At 44.7% G+C, this 26863-nt stretch overlaps 7 protein-coding genes across 10 annotated transcripts; 3 read left to right on the top strand and 4 right to left on the bottom strand.

The window, feature by feature from the left end:
• Positions 1–64: 64 nt before the first annotated feature.
• LOC6606006 (myrosinase 1) lies at positions 65–5977 on the bottom strand. The gene is made up of 4 exons (XM_002030781.2): positions 5736–5977; positions 4855–5056; positions 1366–2259; positions 65–719 (listed from the first exon to the last, which is right to left on the bottom strand). The coding sequence occupies exons 1-4, from the start codon at positions 5774–5776 to the stop codon at positions 231–233; spliced, it is 1626 nt and encodes a 541-aa protein (XP_002030817.1). The 5' UTR covers positions 5777–5977; the 3' UTR covers positions 65–230.
• Positions 5978–8382: 2405 nt separating this feature from the next.
• On the top strand, positions 8383–10704 carry LOC6606005 (probable ATP-dependent RNA helicase Dbp73D). Its single transcript, XM_002030780.2, has 3 exons — positions 8383–8480; positions 8535–9355; positions 9417–10704. The coding sequence occupies exons 1-3, from the start codon at positions 8458–8460 to the stop codon at positions 10634–10636; spliced, it is 2064 nt and encodes a 687-aa protein (XP_002030816.1). The 5' UTR covers positions 8383–8457; the 3' UTR covers positions 10637–10704.
• A 499-nt stretch (positions 10705–11203) lies between these two features.
• Positions 11204–11924, top strand: LOC6606004 (peptidoglycan-recognition protein SB1). The gene is made up of 2 exons (XM_002030779.2): positions 11204–11295; positions 11361–11924. The coding sequence occupies exons 1-2, from the start codon at positions 11241–11243 to the stop codon at positions 11876–11878; spliced, it is 573 nt and encodes a 190-aa protein (XP_002030815.1). The 5' UTR covers positions 11204–11240; the 3' UTR covers positions 11879–11924.
• A 61-nt stretch (positions 11925–11985) lies between these two features.
• Positions 11986–12660, bottom strand: LOC6606003 (peptidoglycan-recognition protein SB2). Its single transcript, XM_002030778.2, has 2 exons — positions 12297–12660; positions 11986–12238 (listed from the first exon to the last, which is right to left on the bottom strand). The coding sequence occupies exons 1-2, from the start codon at positions 12658–12660 to the stop codon at positions 12054–12056; spliced, it is 549 nt and encodes a 182-aa protein (XP_002030814.1). The 3' UTR covers positions 11986–12053.
• On the top strand, positions 12468–13624 carry LOC6606002. The gene is made up of 2 exons (XM_002030777.2): positions 12468–13088; positions 13150–13624. The coding sequence occupies exons 1-2, from the start codon at positions 13032–13034 to the stop codon at positions 13507–13509; spliced, it is 417 nt and encodes a 138-aa protein (XP_002030813.1). The 5' UTR covers positions 12468–13031; the 3' UTR covers positions 13510–13624.
• A 218-nt stretch (positions 13625–13842) lies between these two features.
• On the bottom strand, positions 13843–14253 carry LOC6606001. The gene is made up of 2 exons (XM_032718037.1): positions 14242–14253; positions 13843–14205 (listed from the first exon to the last, which is right to left on the bottom strand). Exons 1-2 carry the CDS (start codon positions 14251–14253, stop codon positions 13843–13845), a joined length of 375 nt encoding a protein of 124 aa, XP_032573928.1.
• Positions 14254–14561: 308 nt separating this feature from the next.
• Positions 14562–26431, bottom strand: LOC6606000 (protein disabled). Of its 4 annotated transcripts, none has more exons than XM_032719642.1 (10): positions 25969–26431; positions 23570–23640; positions 22912–23508; positions 22244–22850; positions 21270–21503; positions 18097–21088; positions 17923–18026; positions 17125–17862; positions 16933–17062; positions 14562–16868 (listed from the first exon to the last, which is right to left on the bottom strand). In XM_032719642.1, the coding sequence occupies exons 1-10, from the start codon at positions 26003–26005 to the stop codon at positions 15785–15787; spliced, it is 6594 nt and encodes a 2197-aa protein (XP_032575533.1). In that variant the 5' UTR covers positions 26006–26431; the 3' UTR covers positions 14562–15784. The 4 variants fall into 4 exon arrangements, with proteins under 4 accessions (XP_032575533.1, XP_002030811.1, XP_032575535.1 ...); XM_002030775.2 differs by lacking the exon at positions 25969–26431 and adding an exon at positions 24784–25441; XM_032719644.1 differs by lacking the exon at positions 21270–21503 and having other exon boundaries at positions 18097–20863; positions 25969–26428.
• Positions 26432–26863: the final 432 nt, after the last annotated feature.

Below are 26863 nucleotides of genomic sequence, written 5' to 3'. Positions count from 1 at the left end.
CATCTTGATTCAGAAAAGTAAATAACTAAGCTGTATAGTATGTATTTAAAATAAAAACTTGATCTAAATATCACAAAAGGTTTTTATTCTGTTTCGAGTCTTTTAACCTTAGTACAAATTATAACATCTATACATAATATATTACAAAGACGGTTAGACGAACTTAGGGATACGAGTAGCAATCGAATATGGCAAGGCTCATTCTCTCCTTTTTATTCATATTTATTTTCTTATCTAAGCAGAGCCAACAGGAGAATGCTCATCAGACTCCAACTGACAGCACCGCTAGCACCACTTGTCCTGGCTTCCGCCGGCAGCTGAGCCATGGCCACCAGCTGCTGCTCATCATCGAGCTTGGGTCTGTAGCTCCAATCGATGGTGTTGGTCTTACAGAGCTGGGCGAAAACTCTCGCCGAGATCTTGGGCGTTCTGGTGCGTTGCGGTGAGTTGAAGTCCACGTGATAGAGACCGAATTTCTCAGAGAAGCCGGCCTTCCACTCATAGCTGTCCATCAGACTCCAGGCGATGTAGCCACTGATATTCGCTCCATCCTCCATGGCATCGAGAACCGCCGACAGATAGAGATTATAGTAGTCCACGCGGGCATAATCCTCCAGACCACCGCGATCACTGACTCCGTTCTCCGTGACGATTATCTCGGGCGCATTGTACTCCCGGTGTATCCACATCAACAGATTGTACATTCCCTTGGGATAGACCTGCAGGTACAGAGAGAAGATGGAGTACAACCCCGCTGTCAATAGGGTTCATTCACCTGTGCTCCACCTGGGCGAAAGTCACCCTCTTTTCTGATTCCTGGCTAACTAGTTTACTCGGCAAACCATAATTCAAACTCTAAGTGGGGATAAGTCAACCCTCGAGCTACCCCAAGCACTTCACCAAGTTAATTACACCACCTCATCCTGGACGTGGGGGATTTCTATGCCTCATCTCTGCTCTCCAGAGGGTGGGCCACAATCAATTTGGCCGACTAAGCGAAAGATAATTGAAGTCGTGCAGATGAAGGAAATATGGTTCTGGTGTTAGTTGTTGGTGAAGTTTTCAGACCTTTTAATGTAATTATTCTGGGATACAGAAAACTTTTAAAGTGCTAAAAATAATACATATAATGTGTATCTGGCCTAAACAATAAAGGTTTTAAAAGTACTTTCTTTAACAGGAGATACTTTAAATCCAATTGAAACCATTGGAGGAATATTAAAATTATAATCCTTATGAAATCTTTATCCTCAGAAGAATTCTTCTCACTATTACTCTCATATAACTCCTATTGAACAATCTAAAAGTTTATGTTCCTTTTCTGACTGCCCAAGATTTTAATCTCCAAGTTAGTTTCAAACTCACCTTTAGCCAAACGGATCCGGAACCGGGCCAATCGACGCCCTCCTGGTTCTCGACCACGCCCATATCGTGATTGAAGGACGGAATTGGGAACTTGCCGGTATTATTGTGACCATTGGAGGTGACCAGGTTGCTGGTGTAGGAATTGATGCCGAAGAAGTCGGAGGTGCCGCGTATGCGATGGATCTCCTCGGTGGTGAACTCGGGCAGTCTGGATCGTGCTCCGAAGCCCTGCTCCTTGCTCAAGTTCCGAATGCGCTCGATCATCACCTTGGGATAGTTGCCGTGCTTGGAGAAGATGGGATGACCGAACCAGCCTACATAGAACTGCATGGCTCGCTCGGAGGCCTCGCGATCCTCGGCAGAGTTGGGATCCCTGGGCTCTGGCCACGACGTATCCAGTGTGATGCCCATGCGTCCACCTTGACGCGGCTGGAAGAGCTCCCGGTACATGTGCACCACCTCGGCGTGGGCCTTCAGCAGATTGTGACCACAGAGGTAGGCGGGAATGCCTGGATAGTTGTACGAAGGTGCCATATAATCCACTCCATAACCGTGCTCACACACATGCCACGGTTCATTGACGGTGGTCCAGATCTTCACCCGATCCCCGTACATTTCCAGCACCAGGCGGGCATAGTCCTTGAACAGCGGAATGATCTCCGGATTGGTCCAGCCACCCAGCTCCTGCAGCTTTTGCGGCAGCTCCCAGTGATAGATCGTCACCATGGGAGTGATGTTGTAACGCAGCAGTTCGTCGATCAGATTGGAATAGTACTTAATGCCGGCTGTACTGACTTGGTTCATATAGCCACCGGGCATAATTCGTGGCCAGGACAGGGAGAAGCGGTAGGTGCCCACATGCAGCTCCTTGACCATTTGCACATCGCGCTTCCACTGGAAAAAATTCAATTGATATATTACATTAATATTAATAATGCAAATTACTAGCTTACAGTTTTACCAGCCTTATAGTATCTTTCTAGCTGATTAAGTACAAAAATCCCCTCAAGTATAATGCATATCAAATCAGTTTGACGAATATTTGATATTAAATGATATTCTGTATTTAACAACAATTTGCCGTAGTAAAGAACGTATAAATTCATTTAACCAATTAAAGTCAAAATATGAGCAACCAGTGCGCAACTAGTCATACATAATCCGCCTGCTTAGTTGGATCATAAAATCTAATCGAAACTAGCCAACCTAATTTAATAATTGATATGGACAAATCAAAGCTATAACATTAATGTCCACTGGTCATTTAAATTGAAATGTGAGCAAATAAATAAAGCTGCTTAATGGACACGTTAAGTGTCGGAAAATGAGACTACGGCATTCTGACTTGTTTAGTGTGGATTGATTTGGTTTTTCTTTGAAACGATGCCAAGAATGCCGGGCCAAATTTTCGAAAAACCGAAAATTGGTAATGGAAAACCAGTTGGTCGGCCGGTCATTGGCGACACATTCCACGCCCAATGGTCATTGTCGCAACTTGGCCCGCAGCTCTGACTTTGGCTTTTGATTTGGCTCGCTCTATTGCTAATTATGTGACTTTGAATTGAAAAAAAAAAAACAATTTAATTCGCGATCGACGAGTATTGCATTTGAAAGGAAGGGGGCGTTTAAGCTGTCTGTCCAACCATTTAATCCATTTTTCAAATCGCCTGCCGCCGCTGACAACAATAACAAAACTAAAAAATATAGTAAAAAAAAAACTTACAAAAAACTATGACACCTGACGCAAATGCAGCAGTTGGCACCTGTAGCTATTGATTGGCATCAGCAGCGAATTGTGACAGTATTAACCAATTCGCCATCGCAGTCAACATGATAAATTGATAATTCAGTGCAACTATGTTGCAGATATTTCAATGCGAATTCATTGAGTATTTATTAGGGTGAATCTTGCAAGGAGATCGAGATATGTATGAATCTTAATCTTATTAATCTCGGGCTTTTATTTAAATGTAGCAATTAAATATACATAAATTATTATGATTTCTAGATCCGCCCTGGCTTATAAATTGTTTGACTAACCTCCAAAGGCGAACAAACAATTAACAGCAATTTAGAGAATTTATTTATATCTTATGCCCTGCATATATTACATTTAGTAGTGCATAAGATAAAAATTACCTAATCACTAATCACAATTGCCTAAAATCAACTAATATTATTTCCTCTTTTCTGTGCACATTTTGCTACATAAAAATCCAATTCTTTTTTATACCCATTACTAAGACTTTTATTTGGCTTTGTGCACATAAAACAGGCTTAAACAATTATCTTAATTAGCAGCGTGCTTAGCTAACTTATCTGCTGATATCAGTGTCTGTTTGAAAATGGGTCACATGCCAAACAATTTCATTTAATACAAGTATGCAAAGATCTTTATGAGGTTTAACCAGATGGTTGTACAATATTCCTGCTTCTAGAATCCGTCGAAAAGTTCTCTACTGCTTTACATTCAGTAGGCCCACAAAACAGGTAACGCCCTAGTTTTTTGCCCTTTAAGTCGGCTTATTGCTGGAAGATCATTAATTCAGCCAGCAGCAGCGATCGACAGTCATTAATCAATTAAGCGAACAAATGGTGCAAATGCAATGTGCTGAAAGTCACAGATGGAGACAAGTTTACTATCGGAACACAGTAGTTAATCAAACAAACTAAGTTCCAAACAGGTGTCCCCATACCAAAGGCCTGCTGCTCATGACTTATGCGGTTCTTGGCTAATGATTTTGTGGTCAGAACCAATGCAAATTACTTGACGGCCGTAATGGGATGCAATATGTGCAACGATTTGCATCGCATGTCCACGCTTGAGGATGATATTCTGGCCTATTGAATTATGGTTATTGTTCAGAGTTATGTTATCTAAACATAATTGGCCAATGTGATCTTGGCTTCGAATTAATTGGGGGCACAATTGTAGTTTATCTGATGATGCGAGATGCTATTTGCAGAAGCTACAAACTTATGCATTATGAATATTTAATAAAGCAGTCACTAAACTAGAAGAACTATAAGATACTATATGTCAGAGAGATTGGTTAATTTAATGGGATATGAAGTAAATTCCTTCTTAATCAGATTATAGCCCACTCCTCTAGTTAAAAATCCCTTGGCCATTAAGCACTTGATACTATTTGATTAGCCATGCAAGCATGGTGGATTCACTGAAGTGATCCATTGATCTCCTCCTCCTAAGATCACTGACCACTTCTTAACTCCCATCTGGTTAGATCAGCGTCAAGAGCTCTAGATAATATCACGTAATTAGCTGTGTAACTAATAGTCATCGGAGTGCATCAATTGCCAGTTGTCTACATATTTTGCAGTCGATTACCTCAGTCGACTGGAGATCTTGAACTCTTTGCATAACTTCCAATCGAACTGAGATGCCAAACGAACCGACTCATTCTGATTCGGAATCTAATTCTGAATCGGATGTCTACCATTATCGATTTGATTGAATTCTCCGCTCACCTGATGATAGCTGTCCGCCGTGACATCGCCATTGGATTGATCGACTATTTTCTCGGGATGAGTATGGGTGAGAAAGTCCCAGATCGACTCGCCCTTGTCATCCGCGTTCCAGCCGCCTTCGATTTGGTATGAAGATGAACCGACGCCCCAGAGAAAGTCGTTGGGGAATCGACGGGTTTGGCTCACCGGACTGCCGAGACATCTGCAGAGATGCGTTAATTTGTTATTGGTTAATCGAAAAGGTGTTGCTAACTCTTAAATCTAAAGGCTAAAATTCAGCAAATCCACTGCTAATCAAGTGACATTCAAAACTGTCGAGTGTTGCGACAATTTTTATTTACTTTTTAATTTTATATCCGTTTTTATGATCTTGGCCAGTCGTCGTTGTTTATAACAACAATTGCCGATCGGCCGATCAGGGTCAGTCGAGATTAAATACAAATTTGTAGCTTTCTTTGAGCCAAATTCGCTTTTTTGGCAGCTTGTTTTTTTTAAACAAGGCGATTGGGAATAGATTAAAATGGCAAAGTAATGCTTTACTACAAGTGCAATGTATAACGATCTACAGTGCACTATGTTACTCGTTTTAAGCTTTTTTGTTATAAATATATAGTTTGTGTTTTTTGGGATAAGAACAGGATTTTCAAAAAACCTTGCTTTTTATTTTGACAATTTAGAATTTACAGCACATAAACAAACTGGAAGCTCATTGAAATGAATTTTGAACAACATAGGATGGCCTTAATGAAAAATTTATTAAGGGCTTAGTTTTTTTAAAAATTTTTTAGAATTCGAAGAAATTTAAAATATCCTATTATGATCTTAAGAACTTTGGTTTACTAGTTTTTGCCTGCACTTTAGTCATTTAAACTAACACTTACGAGGCAGTCAGCACAAAAAGAGGCAGTATGAATTGCATCATGTTTATTTTTAATATCCTTATATATCCTTTTATATCCTTGGGCACGAAACTAACGTATGCAAAACGAAAACTTTGAGCAGAAAAACGAGCGTTTTTTTGCCCTAAACTTTTTCGCCGAGTTTTGGAACTTTTCGCGATTCTTTCGCAGCGCCCACGATTCGCGAGCGTGTTTAGATGTTGAGCGGCCAGCGAAACGCTTGCAAATGAGCTGCGGCGTTTTTATGTCCTACCGTTATAAGCGATCGCTGGAGCGGGCTGCAAGTTATAGACAAGTTCTCAGCGTCGCCCCCCTCCCCCGCCTAACGAGCTGGGGATCACCGAACAGGTGCCAATATTATCTCTTTTGTTTTTATCTCGCACTTGTTGTGTTTGTAACCAATGGAGAGAAGGGAATATGAGTGAGGTGCAGAAATTTGTGTAAAAGCAGAAGAAAATCAGAAATCCCGACCAATCAGAGTGAAATATAGCGTTATAATATTTAAATTAACCACAATCTACGGCGGACTTAGCATACATTATACGGCAATAAATATTCCACAAAGGGCACGATTATGGAATTGTTATGGGTTTTATTGCCACTGATTCGATTTTTGCCTTTTCTCGCTTTCAGTTTTAGAAGGCACGTTTATCACATAAAACTTTCAAATATATCTAAAACAGTTTTCAATATAAGCCAATATGCTTATTAGCTTCATAAGGCTTTATATCATGTCATGTGTATGTCATACATATTTTACAATTAAAGTATTAAAGTACCAAAACACAGCTCAATAGAACGCAGTAGGTGGAGTCTTCAATTGCACGACTGTTACTATTACCCCCTTTTCTTACTTCAAAGTCTTTAATTAGGTTTCACAAACTAAAAATCCAAAACATTGTTTAATTAAGGGCAAGTAAAAGCAGACACAATATTTCCCCGGCAGATTGATAAGGAAAGAGAGTTGCCTTTCCCCGGAGAGCACTGAAGAATATGGTGCGGGGAAAATTCAATTAGATCGGAATGATAAAAGCCAATGGAACAGCGAGATAAGATATCAGTTACAGATACAAAGTATCTGACTTGGTCAGGGAAGTCCAAAACTGAAAACGGAACGGCATTTAGCCAAATAAACCCGTTTTAGAATTGGACTCGCCAAAAGAACTGAACAAAGACTCTTTAGCCTTACAATAGCCATTATATGGACAGCTTTCGTATCCGCAAACTCGGTTCATAACTCCATATCCAGTTTTGGTATTTTTATCCGGCACATGTGCTAAGTGAAAGACCCTGTTACTGATTCGAGCTGGAAGTCTTGAAAGTCAGGGATCACTAAGCATATACGCTGACTTCATTTAAAAAACGTTACAATTCCCAATGAAGTGGGAAATCATTACTTGAAGGCGTAAACAATATGAACAGTCCGAAAACTATTCAACCCTCGGATTTCCCAAGTGTGAATATATTCTCAATTAAGAAGATTAAAATTTATCAGTTGAAAATAGTTAGCTAGTTAGTTGGAATAAGGCATACTTAAATAAAATAAAGCTAGGCAATTCACTCGGTGAATAATCACGAAGAACTGAACTGAATAATCGAGATTCCAATTTCAGTTATTATGTTATGTAGATCCTTAAGTGCTCAACAAAATCTAAGGTTCAAGCCCCGACAACAGTGGGCCAAGCAGTACTACGAGTATATATAGATTCTGACACACGATGTGGGCGTGTCGTCCTCTGTCACAGGTGTTCAACTGCCACTGAACTGAACTGAATCGAATTGAAACGACCGTCGGCATGATTAATGGTCGCATTAAAAAAATACAAATTTACGGACGGAAATAGCAATAAGAAGTTTAAAGTGTAGCCGCAAACAAGTGGCAATATTGCTAACAGTAAGACTGTTCTCATCAAAAATATCATTTCTATAGAAATATTCATATTATTTTTAGTGGAGTATGTAAAAACCCTCTAAACCTGTTTGGAGTACGTCCATAAACATTTATCGTATCTGATGCTTAATTTTGCATCCGACGCTCACGTGGGTACAATCTCTGGGTCAATTATGAATCACCGGCTGGCATAAAAATCCCCAAAGAAACCCATGAAGTTGGCGGCATTCTGTATACGCATCAACGCATTTCGTTAATACATACTCCTACATACATCTAAGGGAAACTACAAAGCCCCTTAAAAACAGGAATATGAACTAATATTGTTTTCATTTCCGTTGTCAATTATTCTGCGGTTATGGGAATGTTGTTAATTATTCCAAAAAACTGGAATATAACTGTGTGCATAATTAATAAGATGGGATGAAAATACGAAGACACTTAATATAATTCTTCCCTAGCTAATATTGTCTGATCTGTACACTTTTTATATATTTACATATAAAATGTGGTTGTTTTACTCCCATTTCAGTATTGTGATCAAAAATATTAAATAAAATAACCATGCAATAATTTTTGAAATTTCAATTTAATTATAAGAAACCAACAAACTTTTCACATTAAATATATCACATTTTTAAATATACGCGCCAATGTACATAAGGTCACACCGCCCGATAGGCTAACACTTCTTATTATCGCCGTGCTGCAGAGCCCGATATCGATAACATGTTTTTGTAAAACGTAAACAAAGCAGCCGCAACACGTGCATTTCATTCGGTCTCGTTTAGTTTAATAAAAAGAGTCTAAATAATGGAATTATTTACTGTTAACAGGTATTTAAGGTTGTGTTTATTACCTACAGTCATTTCAAACCAATTAATTCCCAGATATACCGAGGATGTGAAGGAACAAAAAGATGGGGCCCAAGGCACCAACAACGAGGATGAAATACTGCAAAAATTGCTTAAGAAGGCTGCAAAACGCAAGAGGAAACATAAAGCCATAGAAGCTGTAGAAACACCTATCCCGGAAAAAGAAACCTCAGAGGTTAAGGAGGCGGAATCCAAGGATGAGCAGGTGGAAGAACTAGAAAAGCCCGTAGAAGTTGTCCAAGAGCAAGATGTTCCGTCTAATGAGTTTCAAGTTCTTGGAGACGATGATTCCGCGGCCAAGAAGAAGAAAGTGAATATGCAGCTGCCCAATTGGCTGGCACATCCAACCATCATCGAAGGCGGAAGCCTGCAGCCGGAGGAGGAAGTGCCAACCTCCGAGGCAATTGATCAACTCGATTACCTGGAGAAGTACACATGTCAAGCTCTCAAGCAGATGAAGATTAAGCGGCTTTTTCCAGTCCAAAAGCAGGTCATCCCATGGATCCTGGAGGCACACGCTAAGCCACCTCCCTTTCGTCCCCGAGATATTTGTGTATCTGCTCCTACGGGCAGTGGAAAAACCCTGGCCTTTGCCATACCGATTGTCCAGTTGCTATCGCAGCGTGTGGATTGTAAAGTCAGGGCTTTAGTCGTCCTCCCTGTGGCAGAGCTGGCCCTACAGGTTTACCGTGTGATCAGTGCGTTGTGCAGCAAAACGGATCTGGAGGCTTGCCTTCTATCCAAGCAGCACAAACTAGAGGATGAGCAGGAGAAGCTGGTGGAGCAATACAAAGGCAAATACTACTCCAAGGCAGACATTGTGGTGACCACACCAGGTGAGTTAAACAAACCGAGAGAAGCCATGTAGTTTACATTAAGTATATAATTTTCTTACAGGCCGCTTGGTTGACCATTTGCACGCCACGAAAGGCTTCTGCCTGAAGAGCCTAAAATTTCTGATCATTGACGAGGCCGATCGAATAATGGATGCAGTTTTCCAAAACTGGCTTTATCATCTGGACAGTCATGTAAAGGAGACCACCGACCAGCTGTTGGCCGGCACTCAAGCACCTCTATGCTATGCAGAACTTCAAGCCAGCTTTGGCAAGCAACCACATAAGCTCCTGTTCTCGGCGACATTGTCTCAAGATCCCGAGAAGCTGCAGGATTTACGACTCTTTCAGCCTCGTCTGTTCGCCACTGTGCTTACCATGCCCGTGTTGAAGGACGCAACGGAAGAAGGTTCAGATACCGAAGCGCTTACGGATCCAGGACAATTTGTGGGCAGATACACAACGCCGGCGGAGTTAACCGAGCAGTACTGTGTGACGGAGCTGCGACTAAAACCCCTCACTGTTTTTGCCTTGGTGGAAAAGTACAAATGGAAGCGATTCTTGTGCTTCACCAACAGTTCGGATCAGGCATCTCGACTAACATTCGTGCTTAAAGTGCTATTTCAAAAGTATAGCACCAACGTGTCTGAATTGTCGGGAAATCTCTCGGCTAAGGTTCGAAAGGAAAGACTAAGGGACTTTGCTGCTGGGAAAATCAATGGACTAATCTGCTCAGATGCACTGGCGCGTGGTATCGATGTGGCAGACGTAGATGTTGTGCTCTCATATGAGATACCACGCCATATTACGACATACATTCATCGAGTGGGCCGAACGGCTCGAGCGGGAAGAAAGGGCACCGCCGTCACCTTGCTCACGGAATATGATATGACTTTATTCAAGAAAATACTTAGCGATGCGAACAAGGTATTGGGTGAGGAAATCCACGTTTCTCCAGATATTGAGATTCAGCATGCGGTGGAATACAAAGAGGCCTTAGCCGGCCTTCGCACGGAAAAGGAGAAGAAAAAGAACCAGAAGATGGCCGAGAAGAATCGTGTGGCCACCAAGGCCCTGATCCACAAGAAACAGGAGGAAACGGCCACAGTTCGTCCACTGACGTTGATGGAAAAGCTGCAAATCAAAGCGAACGAAATCGTGCAATCATCAAAGAAATCCTCCGAAACGAAAAATCCCAAGACCAAGGCTGACAAACCAAAATACCAGCCAAAGGAAACCAAGAGGCAAATCATTGCCAAACAACGAAAGGCCATCGAGAAGTAAAATGTGGGATGACTATATGGAATATGATGTTTTATTAAGTTTACTCAAATATAATAATGTAATAAGTATTTGTCTATAGCTTCGACGTGTGTATGGGGTCTCCGGGAGCAGCTTCTTATCTCGGGGGCGCAAGTGAATCCCCAGCAGGTTCTTCACCGCAGCCGGTGTGTATACCCTGGGTATTTAGATGCTGCGATGTGTATGACACGGTGTATATTTCAGACAATTGAGATAAGACTATTTAGAAATAGTCATATACCTTATTCGAAAATATTAAGCAGAAAGTCGCAATTTCTTTTACCTCTTCAATCCAATCTTCAATCCTCCAATCATTTAAGTTACTTTCTTTTCGTACCTTAGCAATTTTTTTACTACTTGAAGAAGTCATTGCTTAAATGATCTCAAAACTGTTTGTACGTAGGATTTAAATACGATTTGTATAATATAATTTGATTTTGAACGATTGTTCGATTGAGTTCGGTTCATAAAAAGCCAAACCAGTTTTGAGGGGTATCTAACGCTTCGTTTCCCGTAAAAAATGAAACTTTTCTATATAAACACAGCCGTAGCGGGAGAGTTTTATAGAATCTTCAATCTTGCAACGATGAACACATCAACGGCAATTAATTTTGTGGCCGCTTTAGTGCTTTGCTGCTTAGGTAATCAATCAGAGTGTGCTCAAACCCCAAACCAAGTAGGCTAATCAAGTTCTCTTCCGGATCAGCTCTATCCGCCAATGCCCTGCAGATTGAGCCACGCAGCAGTTGGGGTGCAGCGGCTGCTCGATCGCCTTCAAGGATTCAGGGCGCCGTGGACTATGTGATCATCCATCATTCGGACAATCCCAATGGCTGCTCCACATCCGAGCAGTGCAAGCGCATGATCAAGAACATCCAGTCGGATCACAAGGGTCGCCGCAATTTCAGCGATATTGGATATAACTTTATCGTGGCCGGTGATGGCAAGGTGTACGAGGGTCGTGGTTTTGGGCTCCAGGGATCTCACGCCCCCAACTATAACCGCAAGAGCATTGGCATCGTCTTCATTGGCAACTTCGAACGCAGCGCGCCCTCCGCCCAGATGCTCCAGAACGCCAAGGATCTGATCGAGCTAGCCAAGCAGCGTGGATACCTCAAGGATAACTACACGCTGTTCGGTCATCGGCAGACCAAGGCCACCTCCTGCCCAGGTGATGCTCTGTACAACGAGATCAAGACGTGGCCGCACTGGAGGCAAAACTAGAAAGCAAAGTTACATAGCTTAAGTATAATAAACATTTAAAAATTAATGATCTAAAAAATGTATTTATTAGGTAAAATTTACAATTATTTACATCAATTTAGCTACAGAGAATGGGTTTCAAGATATTTGTATATTAGGGTCTCCATCGTTCATTTCGAATGATTCATATGGGAACCTAAGGCTTTGGCTGCCAACGTGGCCACTTCTTGAGCTCGTTCAGAAGATGTCTTCCCGGACACGCTGTGGCCTTCGTTTGGCAATGACCCACCAGGGAATAGTTGGGCGAAACCTGGCGACGCTGCACGGCTATTTGGATGAGGGTTCGGGCAGCCTGGAGCATCTGCGAAGGAGGTAGTCCAGCTGAAATACAGAAACGTATTAAAGAAAATGGCACAGGGCTTTAAATGGGATGACTTACTCTGGAAGTTGCCAATGAAAGCGATGCCAATGGACTGGCTGTTATAGCGGGGAGCATGCTCACCACGGATGCCGAAACCCAAGCCCTCGTAGATCCTACCATCTCCACCGATGAGGAAGTTATAACCAATATCCCTGAACTTCCTGCGCATATGATCGGCTCGAATTTGCCTAAGTACCAACTGGCACTGATGCGGATTGAAGCAAGGAGCCGTGACTGTATGATGGATGATAATCAGTCGCACCTGCACCATAAGCCTGGGAATTCGCGGAGAGATGGGCACAGGACACCAGGAGCTGCGGGGAACAATCTGGCCCAAGGCCAGAGTCAATCCACATAGAACGAGGGCCAACTGTAGCTTCATGTTGTTTACTTCTGGATGTATGTGCTCTTTCGGTCACCGATCTGCTTTTATAGCCAACCGAAATATCTGGCCAGGAATCTCTATATTTACGCAGATGTTTTGATCAATGGGTTCGATCGGTGTATTACTGCAGCATAATTAAATGGCCAGCCTTTGTGTGGCCACAAATTCCGCTTGCGTCATCTTTCCAAAGATATTTGTATAAACTTAAAGCCCTCCAAGCTTCGCTGGCTTCTCTTCTTTGGGAATGCATAGCTGCCCTTGGACGAGGCGGTGGCCCACAAATGGTTGGTCATCCGTAAAAGGGTGGTTGCATTTGAAAGTCAAATGCAATCTCGGCGTGCTATAAAAGCAACCTGGTTGGGTTACAAATGGACAGTCGGTCGGTGATCGAGTGGCCCAGGTTAGTTACCGTCATCATGAAGATCGTGAGTACCCTTAAGGATAAATGTACTTAAAGTGTATAATATCAACATTATCATAATCCAGCTTTTTGCTACCATGTTGGGCTACTTGCTCCTTGGATTGCTGCTGTCCCATGCCAGCTTTGCAACTGCCACAAATGGAGCGATTCCAGCAGTGATTCCGGCAGTGCCCGCTGCTGTTCCTCGCCTGGTTCCCGTGGCCACCAGCCATCAGTTTGTCACTCGAAACTGGAATCGAGTTTTCGTGCCCCCCGCCACGGTGGCCACTTATCCCAACACCTACGTTAAGTACAACGGTGGCTATCCGGCGTATCCCGCCTACAATTACCCATACTCCGCCACCTATCCGTACACCTATCCGTACACCTATCCCTACTACTATCCCACTTATAACGTTGGATATGGTTACAAGGGTGTCTGGTGATCGTTGTACTGGAAAATGTGCAACGTCATAGCCTACCTTTAATATATTGTGATAATACTCGATACCAAATGATATTATATTATGAAATATATGACAAATGTAACCAAAAACTTAATTCATATTTTAAATCATTTTGGATCATATTGGATAATTGTCTCAATATTAAATATACGTTTTTCGTTGCCCATTTATTGAATATGTCCAGAAATATTCGAATATTTGTTTATTAAGGAGTATTACACCTGTATACACTGTACAAAAATTATTGTGGTTAACCAACTTGTACTTTTATTTATAAATAACACGATAATTAAGGAAGAATTTTAAGGCTTTCTAAAAGAAAAATGGTGCTGGCACTGCAGGAGCAAGGAAACGAGTTGGCTGGATGAGTCGGGCGCCAGTTGCAGGGAATGGAGCAGTAGCCAGGATGCGGGCAGGAGCAGTCGGAGCAAAGGCGGCATTAAACTGGTTAAAGTAGTCCAAGCGCTGGCTGCTGGATACGGCCAAAGGAGATGCACCCAAAGGATTATACAAAGGAGCACCAGCAGCATAGGCGGCTGCGAAAGGTCCACCTGATCCTGGATAGAATCCGAAAGGAGATGCCGAAGGAAACAATGCTGGATCCACAGCTGGCTTGGCTGCTACACTGGCCAGCAATCCCAGGGTTACGAAAATCAACTGAAAACAGAAAAGATGCTAATCTTACAAACCCTTGCCTAAGAATTTTCTTACCATTTGCTGCATTTCAGAAGAGATTACTGCTGCCACAAGATCCAAAAACTGAATATGCATTAGCTTGGATAGACTCGAAGGTTTTATAGTTTTTGGGGCGTAGAAGACCACAGCTGGCCTGGCTAATTGGCGCTCCAAATTGTCAGACACTTGGCTCCAAAAGCGGCCTAAATGGCAGGTGCTGGCAGAGCAGCCAACCACCCACCCATTTGCATACGATCCGATATGGATATATATGTCTGTATGTTGCCACACAACATTCAAGTAATCAAAAGTTTGGAAACGACTTGACTTGTCCAAATAAATAAAACCATTTGTAATATGCTTCTCACAGTTTAATTAATAGAACAAAATGATGGGACAAAAACCAATTCTTGCATCCCCTACACAAAGGGACTTGACAATAACTATCGTATTCGTATAATTGCATTACATATGTATAAGAATAGGTTCGTATGTATAATTATCGTATATTATTTAGCTGCTTGGGAGTTACTTGATCGTTCAGTTTCAGTTGCTTGTTCAGTTACGTATAAATATATAGTTATGTATAATATATAGTCAAATCATAAAACACTTTGCCGTGGAATTAAACTAATTAGTCGTTAGTTAACTATGTAATCAAACAATCATACGGATTATGCTTGTAGTATGCATAAACATAAACGTACCCTAGGAATATATGTGGTATTGTATGCTAGCACAATGGTTGCACTTTGGATAATTCGATATATGGATTAGACGACATCTAGCATAGGCAATTAATAAGTTGCTTTCGATTTGTGGATCGATTGATGATTCGGGGCAGGGGGCGTGAGTATTTCGTTACTTGTCGAGTGGGGAGTAGCTTTAACAAACACTTGTTCTCGTTTTAGTTTTCTCTATGGCTTGCTTGGGAATCGACTGCTGGATAAATCTATATATACAATTTGGCTTTGGAACAGGATCTAAGCTGTGTGATGTTTTGGCTTGGGCAGAGTTAGTAGGGAGTAAGTCCTCGTTGGAGTGTTACGATATTGCAAGTTTAAATGGCGATTGAGTTGACTAGATATATGTGGCGAATTAAATATCGTATGGTTTCTTCATTTCTCTCTCTTCCCTAAGACTGCTCCTCATCCTCCCGATCCGCCGGATCCTACCACAGCACATCGTAATCGTACACATGCTCCGAGGACGCAATGATCAGACACTTTAGAAAGTCATCTAGGGTGCGCTTGAGTTTCCACTTTTTCGGCTTCCTCAGCAGCTGCTGCAGCGGCTTCAACTTGACCTTTGGCTCATGCCAGGGACTTGTGGATGTGGAGATGGATTTCCTAGTCGGCTGATTCACTTGCTCCTGCAACTGCTGGACGGGCAAGTTGCAGTAAATATGGCCATTTAAGCTCTGTCGCAAGCTATGCAGTCGCTGCTGCTGGTAGTAGTGATTGAGATTGGCCAGAAAGGAAAAGTCCGTGTCATTGACCACATCAATCTCCGCATAGTTGTGGTTATCGATGTCCGGATCCGGTCGCTGCCCCGATGCCTTGGCAAACAGTTGGTCAAATCACATGTTTTCATCGAACTTTGCAAAGTTCGCGTCCTCGCTCCACTGGAACTTGCCGCCCTCGGCGTCATCATTGTGCTGATCCATGGCCTGTTCCTGCTCTGGTGATTTGAAGAACTCGTCATCCTCGAAGGGATCCTCCTGCTTTTTGGCAAATATGTTTACCGACTCGGATTTCTTGATGAGCTCCTGCCGCTGCTGCAGCTTGCTGGTTCGCATATTTTGCTTCCTGCTCATGGCACCTGATCCTCCAGCTCCTGCTGTGCCAGTAGCCGCTTGTTCCTTTTCAAAATCGAATGATGCCTTGGCGAAGTCATCCTCAAAGGCAGCATCGTCGAACTGGGACACCTTAACATTATCATCAAATCGCAGTTTCTGCGTAATGGGTGGTGTTGAGGTCGGCGGTGTTTCCATCTCAAACTGCTCCCGTTTCTCGCGATCTGAAAAATCATTGGAGAAGCGGAACAGGCTCTTCGATCCGCCGCTGTTCGCATTTGCCGAAACTGGACCCGCCGGCGTGGAATTGCAACTGGAGGCGGTACCTGCTGGCGCCGGCGGCGGAGAGCTCTGATTAAAATCTGACTCAAATCCATCGTCAAAATTGAACTTGGAGCTGGTAACTCCAGCGGAGGACTCCCCGCCACTCATCATCAGGCCACCTGGTCCAGTGCTACTGGCATTCGAACGTGGCGTGGGAGTTGGAGTCTGCTCGTAACTGTCCACAAAACCATAGTCACTGTTAACCACGACGCCTCGTGTACGATTCTGGCCCGGAAGCTTCGCCAGCGATGGCGGTTGATGGCGTTCCATTTGGCGACGCTCGGACTCCAGCATTCGCTGGTGCATCTCATGTCGCCGGCGATTCAACCTCTCGAACTTATCCTCATCCGTTGGCGGTTCATCATCCACGTAGTCCTCATCATCATCGTCGTCGTCATCGTTACACTGGCCTGGACATATATAGTCATAGTTATCTCTGATGCCACGCCCATAGCTCGATCTGGACGGGGCAGAAGTACTAGCGCTGGGAGCACCGACGGTGGCTAAATCCTTGGCACTGCGGGCTCGGGTCTTCTTGCGGAATCTGCGCGTTAAGTAAGGTGTTAAAGAAAATATTTACTCTATTCATAAAATAATATCCCACCAACCTTCGTTCTTTTTCTCCATCGGAGGGAGTTTGACCCAAAGCCGCTGCTCTACGACTCTCAGCCAGTCGCCTTTCAGTTTCAGCAGCGCTCGCTGGACGCTTCCAAGACTTCTGACCAGGCAAGGCTGGTTCTGCAATGCGCATACAATTAATACGAGAGAACCGATATGAATTACAAACTTGCGACACATACCCTCTCCGTCCCAGGGACTGGAGCCGCTGCTCTTGCGCAATCGCTGTGGACCCACTACCGCATTGGAGGGCAGCACCACATCACCGCCTAGCTGATTGGGACGTTGCAGGCTTCGTACTCCAGATCGCTGCTGGAAGTCCTGCTCCGAGTCCTGCTCGTAATCAATGTCACCACTTATGCGGAGCTTTCCGGACGTAGTTGTTGGCTTTCGTAATGAACGGGTCTTCATCTGCTCGCGATCGCGTTCACGATCCCTATCCCCACGGTAATCATCCCGAATATCCAGGCTGCCATAAACATCGTTTCCACTACCGAAACTGCGACGACGACGGTTGGCGCTCTCATAGGACTCGAGACTTTCTCGATCGAAGGATTTGCGATCGCGCTCCCGATCCCTGTCCCTTTCTCTGTCATACAGATAATCACCGCCACCTCTTCCTGGCTTGTAGGCCAACGGTGAGCGACCTCCACGCTCTTCGTAGACATTTTCGTAGTCGAAATCGTAGCTTGGACGTGCATAATCCCGATACTCTCGGTCGCGATCACGCTCTCGTTCCCTATCCCTGTGATCTCCGCGATATTTGCCTCTCAGTTGTCCACGTTTGTCGTAGATGGGTGGTGGTGGGCCATAGCTGGATCGCTCGTAAGCAGCACGATCGAAGGACCGAACGCGCGCCTGCTCAATCTCCTGAGGTGACCATGTATGGTGCGCCGGGTGATGATACCAGCTGGGGGATTCTGCAGGAACACAAGTATCGTTAAAGATTGATTTAAAAATCAGTTTTATGAAAAACGCACCCAATTCAAAGTTATCCCTGCTGCGAGAGAGTCCGTGCTTGAACTTTCGCTGCTGCTGTTGATGTTGTGGCTGATCTCGGCGTGCAACGAATTCCCCATCGTAGCTACAAATATTAAAGGTATGGGGAATTATTATTATATTACCTATATAATTATTCAAGGAAGTGGACTTACTCGTAGTCCTCGTCGCAAGAGTTCATCCGCCTGGCGTGTCGCATGTAGTATCCATGCCGGTCCGTATGCTGAGGTGGAGCTTGCATAGGGGGCTGATGGGGATGAGCCATTTGAGCGGCGGCCAGCTGTCGCCGCTTCAGATACTCCGGCGTTTCATCGTCCCAGGGACTTAGATCTCGGGATGATGAGGATGTCTGCTGGCGCTCCTTCTTCGCCCACCGGCGCTGTTGCTTTGACCAACCATCATCCCGAGGATCCGAACTGCAAGGCGATTCTACCGTATCCGGTTGCGAAGTGTTGGAGGCAGGAGGTGGTGGCGGCGGAAGAGTTAGCCTTGCCTTGCCCTTTGCCTTCGGGGAATCGAAAGTAGCCCAGGATTGCTTTTCCCGATCCTTGTCGCCCATCATTTGTTTCGTTGCGGTATCGATGAGTTGGGACACGGCCGAAAGCTGCGAAGGCACAGGCGATGGGCCCATGCCTGGTTTCTGGAGGGGAATCGGCGACGTGCTGACATCATTGAATTGCGAGGGCGTGTGCAAGCCGGGAGCTCCACGTGATGGAGCTGCCGAGGAGGTGGCGGGCGAAACTCGATCCCTTGAGTCCAGGGAGAGATTCGAAATTGCACGATGCATAAGCTCGTCGATCTCGATGTCATCTTTCGTTCCACCACCGGGAGCCGTTAGGATGGAGAGGAATTTTTGATCCTGTTTTGGAGGCAGGGATTGCTGCTGCTGCTGGACATCCTCTAGAACCGGAGCAGTTGCATCCAGTTGTTGCGTCGACGTAGAAAGCTTTTCATACTGATCCTGGCCGCTGACAGGCTCTGCGTCCTTCTCATTGCTATCCAGGCTGCTCTCACCACCCGCATCAGCATCCTCGTCCTCATCATCATCGCCCACGGTCAAAGCAGAAGACGAAGGCTCTGTTGGAAAGCCCCTGCTGTCAACCAAGCCATGGCGATCGCGGGCATGAGTCTGCACATTCTGATGATCCATAATTTGACGAAGGTCATGATCCTCATTGAACTCATCACTGAACTCAGGAAAGTCTTGCAACAGATCCTTTTCCTTCTCAGGCTGAGTGCCGGTTGCTATTGCTGGTTTATCAAAGAGATTCTCCACTAGGATAATGTCCCGCAGAGCTGCGTAACGATCTTTGGCCTGGGCCACCACTTCGGTGATTTTTGTGTCGATCTTCGGCGCAGGTTTGACATCTAAGGCATCAATTGGTAGCTCCGCACCCACATTGTTCACCTCCAAGCCCTCTGGAATTTCCTTGGCCTGGGTCTCATCCACAGGCGGTGGTGTCAAATCGCCCATAAGATCCGTTTCCTGCTGTTGCTGCTGAAGCTCCTGATCGATGATCTCGCGAAATACAGCATACCGATCTGCTGAGGGCACTGTCGCAACAACTGGCGATACTGTCGGCATCGGAGTTGGTGCGTCGTTGAAGTTGGCGAAATTGGCCACAAAGGTGGAGTCCGAAGAACCGGAAGGCATTACTGGTTCATCCTCGCCAAAAGTATCGTCGAACTTGGCCACGAATGAGGTCTGCTGATCGAAGTTTACCTTGAACACAGCAGCCGTGGATGATGGCGCAGGAGCTGTGTTGGCTGGCGAAGATCTCCTCTCTTGACTGTGAACTTGGCTTTTTTCACTGGACAAATACTCGGAGAGATAGGCTGTCAACTGGACCAGAGTCATGGTGCTCAGTTTGCTGGCGGGAACGTTCAGTTTGATAGCCAAATCATCCATCCCCAGGGTGAGCAATTGTGTTAGGGTGATATCGGGAGCCAAGGTATTGCTAGAGGGCGCTACTTCCGGAGCCTGGGCCTGCGCCTGTGCTTGAGCCTGCAAAATCTCCGCCTTGTTTTCGTAGATATCCTGCGGCCTGCCTAGCGATGCCTGCCGTTGAGGCCTCGCGCGAGCCGAGGATCCTTGGCTGGGTGGCGGCAGCAATGGCGGTGGAGCTCCCAACGGAGCTAGATAATCATCCTCGGTGTGTCCAGGTTTTCTTGGCCTTCCCGGACCCGGAAAGCAGCCATCAGAGCGACCAACACGGCGCGATGGCAATGGAATGGGTGGTGCGTCAACGGAGGAGATAGTCCTTCTTGCCGTGACATTACTGTTCAAATACTCATACCTTCCGGTTGTTGGCGGTGGAGTGGGATTTGCAGGCGACGGTCGGATGACCAGGTCGCTGAACTGCTTCTTGGGTGGCAGGGGCGGAGGTTCCGAGTACGGAGTCGAGTCTGGACGCGGCGGTGGCTCGGGTGCTGCCTCTGTTTCACTCAACGAATCGCTCTCCTGCAAGCGGCGCATGTTAACACTCGATCCAATATCCGAACCAGATTTGCCAAATGATCTGGCCTGGCCAAAAAGATGCGGCATCTTCTTGTTGCTTATACTGGAGATCACATCTAGTGCTCCGCCACTTGGAAGGGCGGAAACAGATGCTGTGGGACGGTTCCTCACCGTACTTGGAGGCTGCTGAAGCTGCAACTCCTTCTCTGGTGGCAATTGCACCTGAAGTGGTCCATTGAATACATTCGCTTTTGTCTCCGTTGCCAAATTTGGAATCGAGGGAGCTGGAACCGCCGGCGGAGCCTCGAACTCGAAGGCATCCAGCTTGGCAAAGAGATCGCTCTCCTGGAAGGGATCTGGATCGCTCTTTTTGCGAGTGGGCGAGAACGGATCCGTATCCCTGGGCAGAAGTACAGGATCCGCCGGCGGATGGGGATTCTCCAGCGAGGTCAGCGTTGGCGGTTCTGTGGTATAATAGTGGCCGGTGGGATTAGGTGGATTAGTGACATGGCCAAGCAACAGTTTCAGCTCAGCGCTCGGGGTGATCGAATGGGAAATAGATGTGGGTATGGAAATGGGAGCGGGAAGCGGATCGGGATTGAGAGCAACCGTGGACAGGAGCTGTCCCAGACTGGCGGCGGTGCTAGCGGTGGATGTTAGTGTGTTAGCCGAGTTCTGGAGCGGATTTCCTGCGGTGCAAGTGCAAACTTTAGATAGCTGCTTATTCAAGGCGATTCCTAATTGCACAGAGAAAAAATTTCGCCAAAAATGATGCACAACTCGTTTATCATGATAAAAGAAATACATTTTAATTGTTAATGATTTTTTTCTCTGTGCAATAATGGTGTTCGAATTGCGGTTGGTTAGTACCTGCGGTGATGTTAGTAGCTGTGGTGGTGGTTGTGGAGATGGTGGTGCTATCCTCCGGAAAGAGGCCATCCGACTGACCCAGAGAGAGACCCAGACCGAGACCCGCCTGGCTGCCGGAGCTGAGCTCCTTGAGCAGCTTCTTCGGCGGATTCTTTAGCTCTTGGAAGAAGTATTTCCTATCGACATACGGCCTGGTGCGTCCTGTGCCTAGCGGATCCAAATCCGTGAACGCATCTGAACAATGGAACAGAAGGGATCAGGAAAACGACAGGGATAACAAGCAATGAGAGCAGCTCCAAGCGGAGACTCCGAATTCGCATTTGGCACAAAATCAAAAACAGGAGAAAAACTCAAAGAGCTCAGAAGAAATGGAAGAGAAAGCTTATATCTTCGATAAGTTCCGAAGACAACAAATCCACAAACGAAGATCCCTATTTAAAAGATATATAAGTTAATTTGTTGTGAGTAGCGTTGAATTTAGGATGAGCACGTTACTAACCAAATCCACAAATAAATTAAGATTAAAAAAGTAACGTAAAAAAGGGACAAACCAAAAATGTTTTATGAACAAGATAAGATTAGGGTAAAATAAGCCTATAAATCACATGAGACAAAATAAAGAAATAAGACGTTTTCAAAACTATCCAAATATATGTTTAGATCCTTAAGAGTTTCTTTACACATTCATTGTATAATTTTTTTTCACAGGTTTTGTATAATTACACACAAAACCAAATTCTGTTAAGAGTTTTACCCCCGAAGATTCCATTCAGTTCAATTAATTTGACCCAAGAAGACTACCAATTGTTCCCTTGCCGGGCGGACACATCTAGTTCCACTGACCACTCCCCACACGATCACAGACAGCTTTTTTATCGCTTCAATGGAGATGACAAAGCGACCAAATTCCACACAAGACGCGACAACTTCAATGATGTGGAAAAGTAGGAGGAGCTATGCTCTTTTCAACTCACCCAATGACAAAATGGTTGAGGTCTGCTCCTCATTTCCCAAGGCCGAACTGAGGCCCATATCCAGATCAGCCAAAGGTCCAGATCCTGCAGCAATCTCCGTCAGTTGTTGCGTGGGAGTGGCCGTGGATTCGCTGGAGGCCAGCGGAGCCATGGCCAAAACCGAACCCAATCCACTGCTGCTCACCACTTTGGACGTGTCGAAGACATCATTTTGTTGGTCCAGTTCCTGCAGCCAATTGTCATCGTCGTTATCTGCAGCCTGCAGTCCAGTGTTGGCTGATCCTTGGGAGCTACTTGTACCAGGAGGTGGCGAAAGCATTGCATCCAAACTGGTCACCGCATCAGGTGTTTTGTTGGGCGGCTTGTGCCTGTTGCGTCCGGAATCAGGTGGCGGTGGCAGGATGCTATAAGAGGGCACATAGATAAATGAGTCTCCGAAAGGATCGTCCTCGCTGGCTGATTTTGCTAGAGATGGATGGCCAGCACCACCAGTGCTGCTGGTGGTCGGCTCGTTTGGCGTTATCCTCTCCATCTGACTGATTCCCCGCTGAAGCGAAGTAAGCTCCTGCTCCAAGTCCACCAGATCGGCCACGGATTCCGGAGAGACCTATAAAATATAGTGTTGTAATAAAAACTACTTTGAAATAGCATATGACTGGATAACGAACCTCTTTGGCCGCCGATCCGGATGCCTTGGCTACGTCAAGATTTACGCCCAGCCTGCTCGTTCCATTCGTGGTGCTAAGACTACTGCCCAGCAGGGTGAGGGCATGGCCGGAAGAGATTCCTCCGCTGGCCAAATCCGAGTGGCCCAGACCCATGCCGCCCAGGCCGGCGGACTTCAGCGACGACAGGGAGGCCAGCTGGCTGGAATGGTCGTGCAGGGACTTCCCCTGGATCTGCTGGCGCGCCATCTCAATCTCCTTCTTCTTGAGCTCGAAAACTACCTGAAAGAGATCGCGCATCGCCAGCACCACCTGGCTGGCCGCCTTGTCCGTCTTGATGCCGAAGAACCGGTGACCACTGTCTGGCGATCCGAAGATATAGCCAAAGGCCCTCGAATCCGTCATATCCTGGGCGATGAAGGAGATCTTATGCACCGGATGATGGTACAGGGAGTCACCCGTTTTCTCATCCCTCAGCCGCAGACCATCGATGGTAACATGGATGGTTATCCGCTGCTTGTGCTCTCCAGCTGCCCGGATGGCCATTTTGAGATCCTGCAGCGCCTCCTGGCACATCCGATCACCTCGAGCCTCGCCCACCTTAAATTTGGAAGAATCCCAATGTTATGTACTGAAATTTATCCAAAAAGTAAGCTCTTACCTCCAGAATGCCGATGAGCTTTGCCTTGAACTGAACGCCATCGCCGAAAAAGCGTCCCGGATCATTGCGATCTGGAAAAAGAGGGCAAGAATCGAATGTCAGAATGAGTCTTTGTGTTTGTTAAGGTGTGTATTCGGATAATTTTGGTTTGCCGAAAATGTTTTACAGAGTGCAGTGGTCACTCGTCAGTTTTGGAAGCCGTGGGATTTGGGGTGTGGCTGATTTATTTTGAGAGCACCCACATTTATAAACGATTTTATTTAGCGCTGTTAAAAATTTTGGCAACATTTCAAAAATTAAAAGATAAAAAAGTTACAAAAGGAGTAACGGAATTAATTATAATTATATTTAAATTAAACCATCTAGTCCGAAATGTAAACGAAAATGCTTTAATATTTGCAATATAAAATGAAATGGCAAGCAAACTAATTACTCATTAGTTTATCAAAAGAAGTATAATGCATTTTGTCAAAACTCTAAAGAATGTGGACAAATATGGGTTTATTGGAGCGAATCCCCATTCAAATCTTTTGAATGATTCATTTTTCAAATTTTTCGAATAATTATTTGCTCGAATGAACACTTGTGTTCCGCGTTGGATCATTCAATATTTAAAATGATGCTTCCATGGAATGCCAAATTTATATGTATTATATATTTTTTATTGTGCTTTATATTTATATGAAATATTAAAGGAAATTATTCACTAAAAATCTTCGTTCAAGATCGGGAAGTCGTTCATTGTTTTATTCAATATTTTGCGTTCATTTTGCATTCGTTTCTCATTTTTGATCCGCTACGAACTATAATTTAATAACATCGTATTATTAATTATTTGTTTTCCGAAGCATTTTTATTACAATTTTATACTGCATGCTAAAACAGTTTTTAACGTCTTAGTAGAATTGAAAAGATTTTTAAACATGTATGTACACTGGAAAACTTCTAATAATCTTCTTCAACTTCATAAAGAACTCGATTCTTTGAATATCAACCATTATTGTATTAGTAAATCTCAATCTGCTATAGTGATGGGACCATCGCGAGTATTTTTTATATATAGCTTCGTCTTATCAGCACAAAATCAAAAAAATATTCACTGTGATCTTCGCATATGTTTGTATCTTGGTTTTGTTTGCCGTTTCTCACTGCGGAGGGGTCACTGTGTTTGTTTGTTTGTGATTTGTGTATTTGCTTAGTTTGTTTTCGCTAACGTTTTGCGTAATTCGTTTCCTCTGCCGCGCCGCTGCCGCCGCCAAAGGTGCTGGCCAACGAGAGATTGGAGGAGGCTGTGGACAATTTGGCCACCAGGGACTTGACCATGTTTCGCCCGGCCGAAGTCTCAGTGGGTACTGCTCCTGCTCATTGGGAAAACGCTGGCTGGAAAAACTCTGGAATTCTGGAACTCTGGCCACCGAAGTGTCAACAGAATCAGTGTAGCATTCCGGGCCTCTCTGTTGTGTGTGTGTCTGTTGACATTTCCATTGGGACGCGGACGAGGAGGAGAGTGTGTTGGGGCTGGAGGGGGCACACAATGGAGGACAAACAATACATAAATTCCACAACGATTTTTCGCGACGCTATAGATTTAATTAAATTCTAGCGGAGAACGATGCGCGATCATGGAATGAATAAAAGCGAATGAGAGCGTGGAAACGATGCGAATGCTCTCACTGTGTCTCTCTTTTTCGACTGGACTGGATTGTCGCAGTTTGTTCAATTGAAATAGCAAACAAAAACACACACACACTCTTTGAGGCACTCGTGTGTGCACACTCTATTATTTAGTGATTTTTGTGGCGCAAAATACAGTACAGAAAACGCGCAGCTCTCTCGGCCATTGTTGATCTTTTTTGGGAAAACTGCAACACCTGCGACGCCGGCGCAGCAGCTGCTATTCGATTGGCAGATGCTGTCCGAGTCGCTTATCGATAAGCCGTATCTAGCATTGAAGCGAGGGATCGATCAATAGGATATATCGGAATTTGAAAAACTAGCTTCGTTCACAAATAAACCTAAAGCGTTGAGTTTTTATTCAATGGTGAGGAATTTACTTTGTCGCTGCTGATAAGTATGATTAGGTTTTTAAGTAAACAAGGGACACCGCTATGGTCGAATTACGCATATAAGAGAGGGAGGGAGGGAGATGAAGAAAGTTAAGTAGAAAAGTTGACTGACAAAATATTTACCATCTACCCACATGTCTTTACAAAAGGGCGTATGAGTACAGTTTGATATAAGGTGCTTTTGGAGGGGCAACACATTTTTAAACAGGAACAAATTAGGACCGTTTTTTCTAAGTTAGATGTCAAATTCAATGTTTGCTATAGACATCCAACAAGAAGAATAACTTTATAGATGACAAAATTCCGTTTTAAGGTGCTATTTGTGTCACTTACATTTACAAGGACTCGTTTTCTTGCGAAGCGTCTGCATTTTGCTCAGAAAAAGCTGATTGGCATTCGTGTAGTAATTCCTTTGGCCGCGTATAATGTTGCGAATAATGATTGAGCCTTAAAGAGCTTTAATTATTTATGATTTGTTGGATTTCCCTTCGTTGTTTTATTTCTAAGTGCCTTTTGTGATTTGTTTACACTTGTTTCACTGTTCGCGTGTTCCGTCTCTTTCGCACTCCACCACTTCCTGGCAGTCAACGTTTTGTTGTTGTTATTGTGCCAGTCGGTCGATAGAACACACCGGCATTTGTCTCACTCACACTCGCACGCGCTCACACGGACACGGCACGGATTATCGATTTTCCAAAGGGGGCCTCTGTGTGCGTGTTTACTTCCACTTTGCCTACTTTAGGGCGTTGTGGGGGGTGGGAAAGGGATGTAGCTACGCCTTTCATTATGCAGCGATAAACTATCTAATTTCAATGAACTGTTATTCGTTGTTTGATCCTTTCCCGTCTTAATATTTCACAACATGCGCAGCTTTCTTTGTCTGGCAGCCAGGAAAAAAAGTGAAGCACAAAGAAGTGGGTGACTCACTAGCGATTTTGGCTGAGCGAAAAAGCCAACTCGACTCTTTTGGCAGATATTTACAAGCTGATTTTGATGTTCTCCCTGCTTTGCATGAATTTGGCCTTCAATTTAACCCAATTTGAATGGGTTTGTAGCTTAATTTTGGTCCTACGCCCTGGAAGCAGCAGGATATGCACACACACCGAAAATTTCGATAGTAAAACTCCAAGGATTCGAGGGTGGTGGGTCAAGTGCCGCGGGCACCCTGTGCACCAGCCGGTACAGAAGCTATCGGTCTATCGACGACAGCCGATAGGTAATTGCTCGT

The sequence above is a fragment of the Drosophila sechellia genome, chromosome 3L (assembly GCF_004382195.2).
Source record: "Drosophila sechellia strain sech25 chromosome 3L, ASM438219v1, whole genome shotgun sequence".
Lineage (NCBI taxonomy): Eukaryota > Metazoa > Arthropoda > Insecta > Diptera > Drosophilidae > Drosophila > Drosophila sechellia.
This window is presented reverse-complemented; position numbering and strand designations above follow the sequence as displayed.

Excerpts from the sequence above, each read along its gene's own strand:
- LOC6606006 (XM_002030781.2), bottom strand. The coding sequence starts at position 5,776 with ATGATGCAATTCATACTGCCTCTTTTTGTGCTGACTGCCTC. Across the intron at positions 5,057-5,735 it reads CTTTTTGTGCTGACTGCCTC|ATGTCTCGGCAGTCCGGTGA; the intron begins GTAAGTGTTAGT and ends GCATCTCTGCAG. Across the intron at positions 2,260-4,854 it reads CGGCGGACAGCTATCATCAG|TGGAAGCGCGATGTGCAAAT; the intron begins GTGAGCGGAGAA and ends AATTTTTTCCAG.
- LOC6606005 (XM_002030780.2), top strand. The coding sequence starts at position 8,458 with ATGGAATTATTTACTGTTAACAG. Across the intron at positions 8,481-8,534 it reads GAATTATTTACTGTTAACAG|ATATACCGAGGATGTGAAGG; the intron begins GTATTTAAGGTT and ends ATTAATTCCCAG. Across the intron at positions 9,356-9,416 it reads CATTGTGGTGACCACACCAG|GCCGCTTGGTTGACCATTTG; the intron begins GTGAGTTAAACA and ends ATTTTCTTACAG.
- LOC6606004 (XM_002030779.2), top strand. The coding sequence starts at position 11,241 with ATGAACACATCAACGGCAATTAATTTTGTGGCCGCTTTAGTGCTTTGC. Across the intron at positions 11,296-11,360 it reads TTTAGTGCTTTGCTGCTTAG|CTCTATCCGCCAATGCCCTG; the intron begins GTAATCAATCAG and ends CTTCCGGATCAG.
- LOC6606003 (XM_002030778.2), bottom strand. The coding sequence starts at position 12,660 with ATGAAGCTACAGTTGGCCCTCGTTCTATGTGGATTGACTCTGGCCTTG. Across the intron at positions 12,239-12,296 it reads TTTCATTGGCAACTTCCAGA|CTGGACTACCTCCTTCGCAG; the intron begins GTAAGTCATCCC and ends TCTGTATTTCAG.
- LOC6606002 (XM_002030777.2), top strand. The coding sequence starts at position 13,032 with ATGGACAGTCGGTCGGTGATCGAGTGGCCCAGGTTAGTTACCGTCATC. Across the intron at positions 13,089-13,149 it reads TTACCGTCATCATGAAGATC|CTTTTTGCTACCATGTTGGG; the intron begins GTGAGTACCCTT and ends ATCATAATCCAG.
- LOC6606000 (XM_002030775.2), bottom strand. The coding sequence starts at position 24,892 with ATGGTCAAGTCCCTGGTGGCCAAATTGTCCACAGCCTCCTCCAATCTC. Across the intron at positions 21,089-21,269 it reads AGCTACTAACATCACCGCAG|GAAATCCGCTCCAGAACTCG; the intron begins GTACTAACCAAC and ends CTTGCACCGCAG. Across the intron at positions 17,863-17,922 it reads CAGGGATAACTTTGAATTGG|AATCCCCCAGCTGGTATCAT; the intron begins GTGCGTTTTTCA and ends GTGTTCCTGCAG.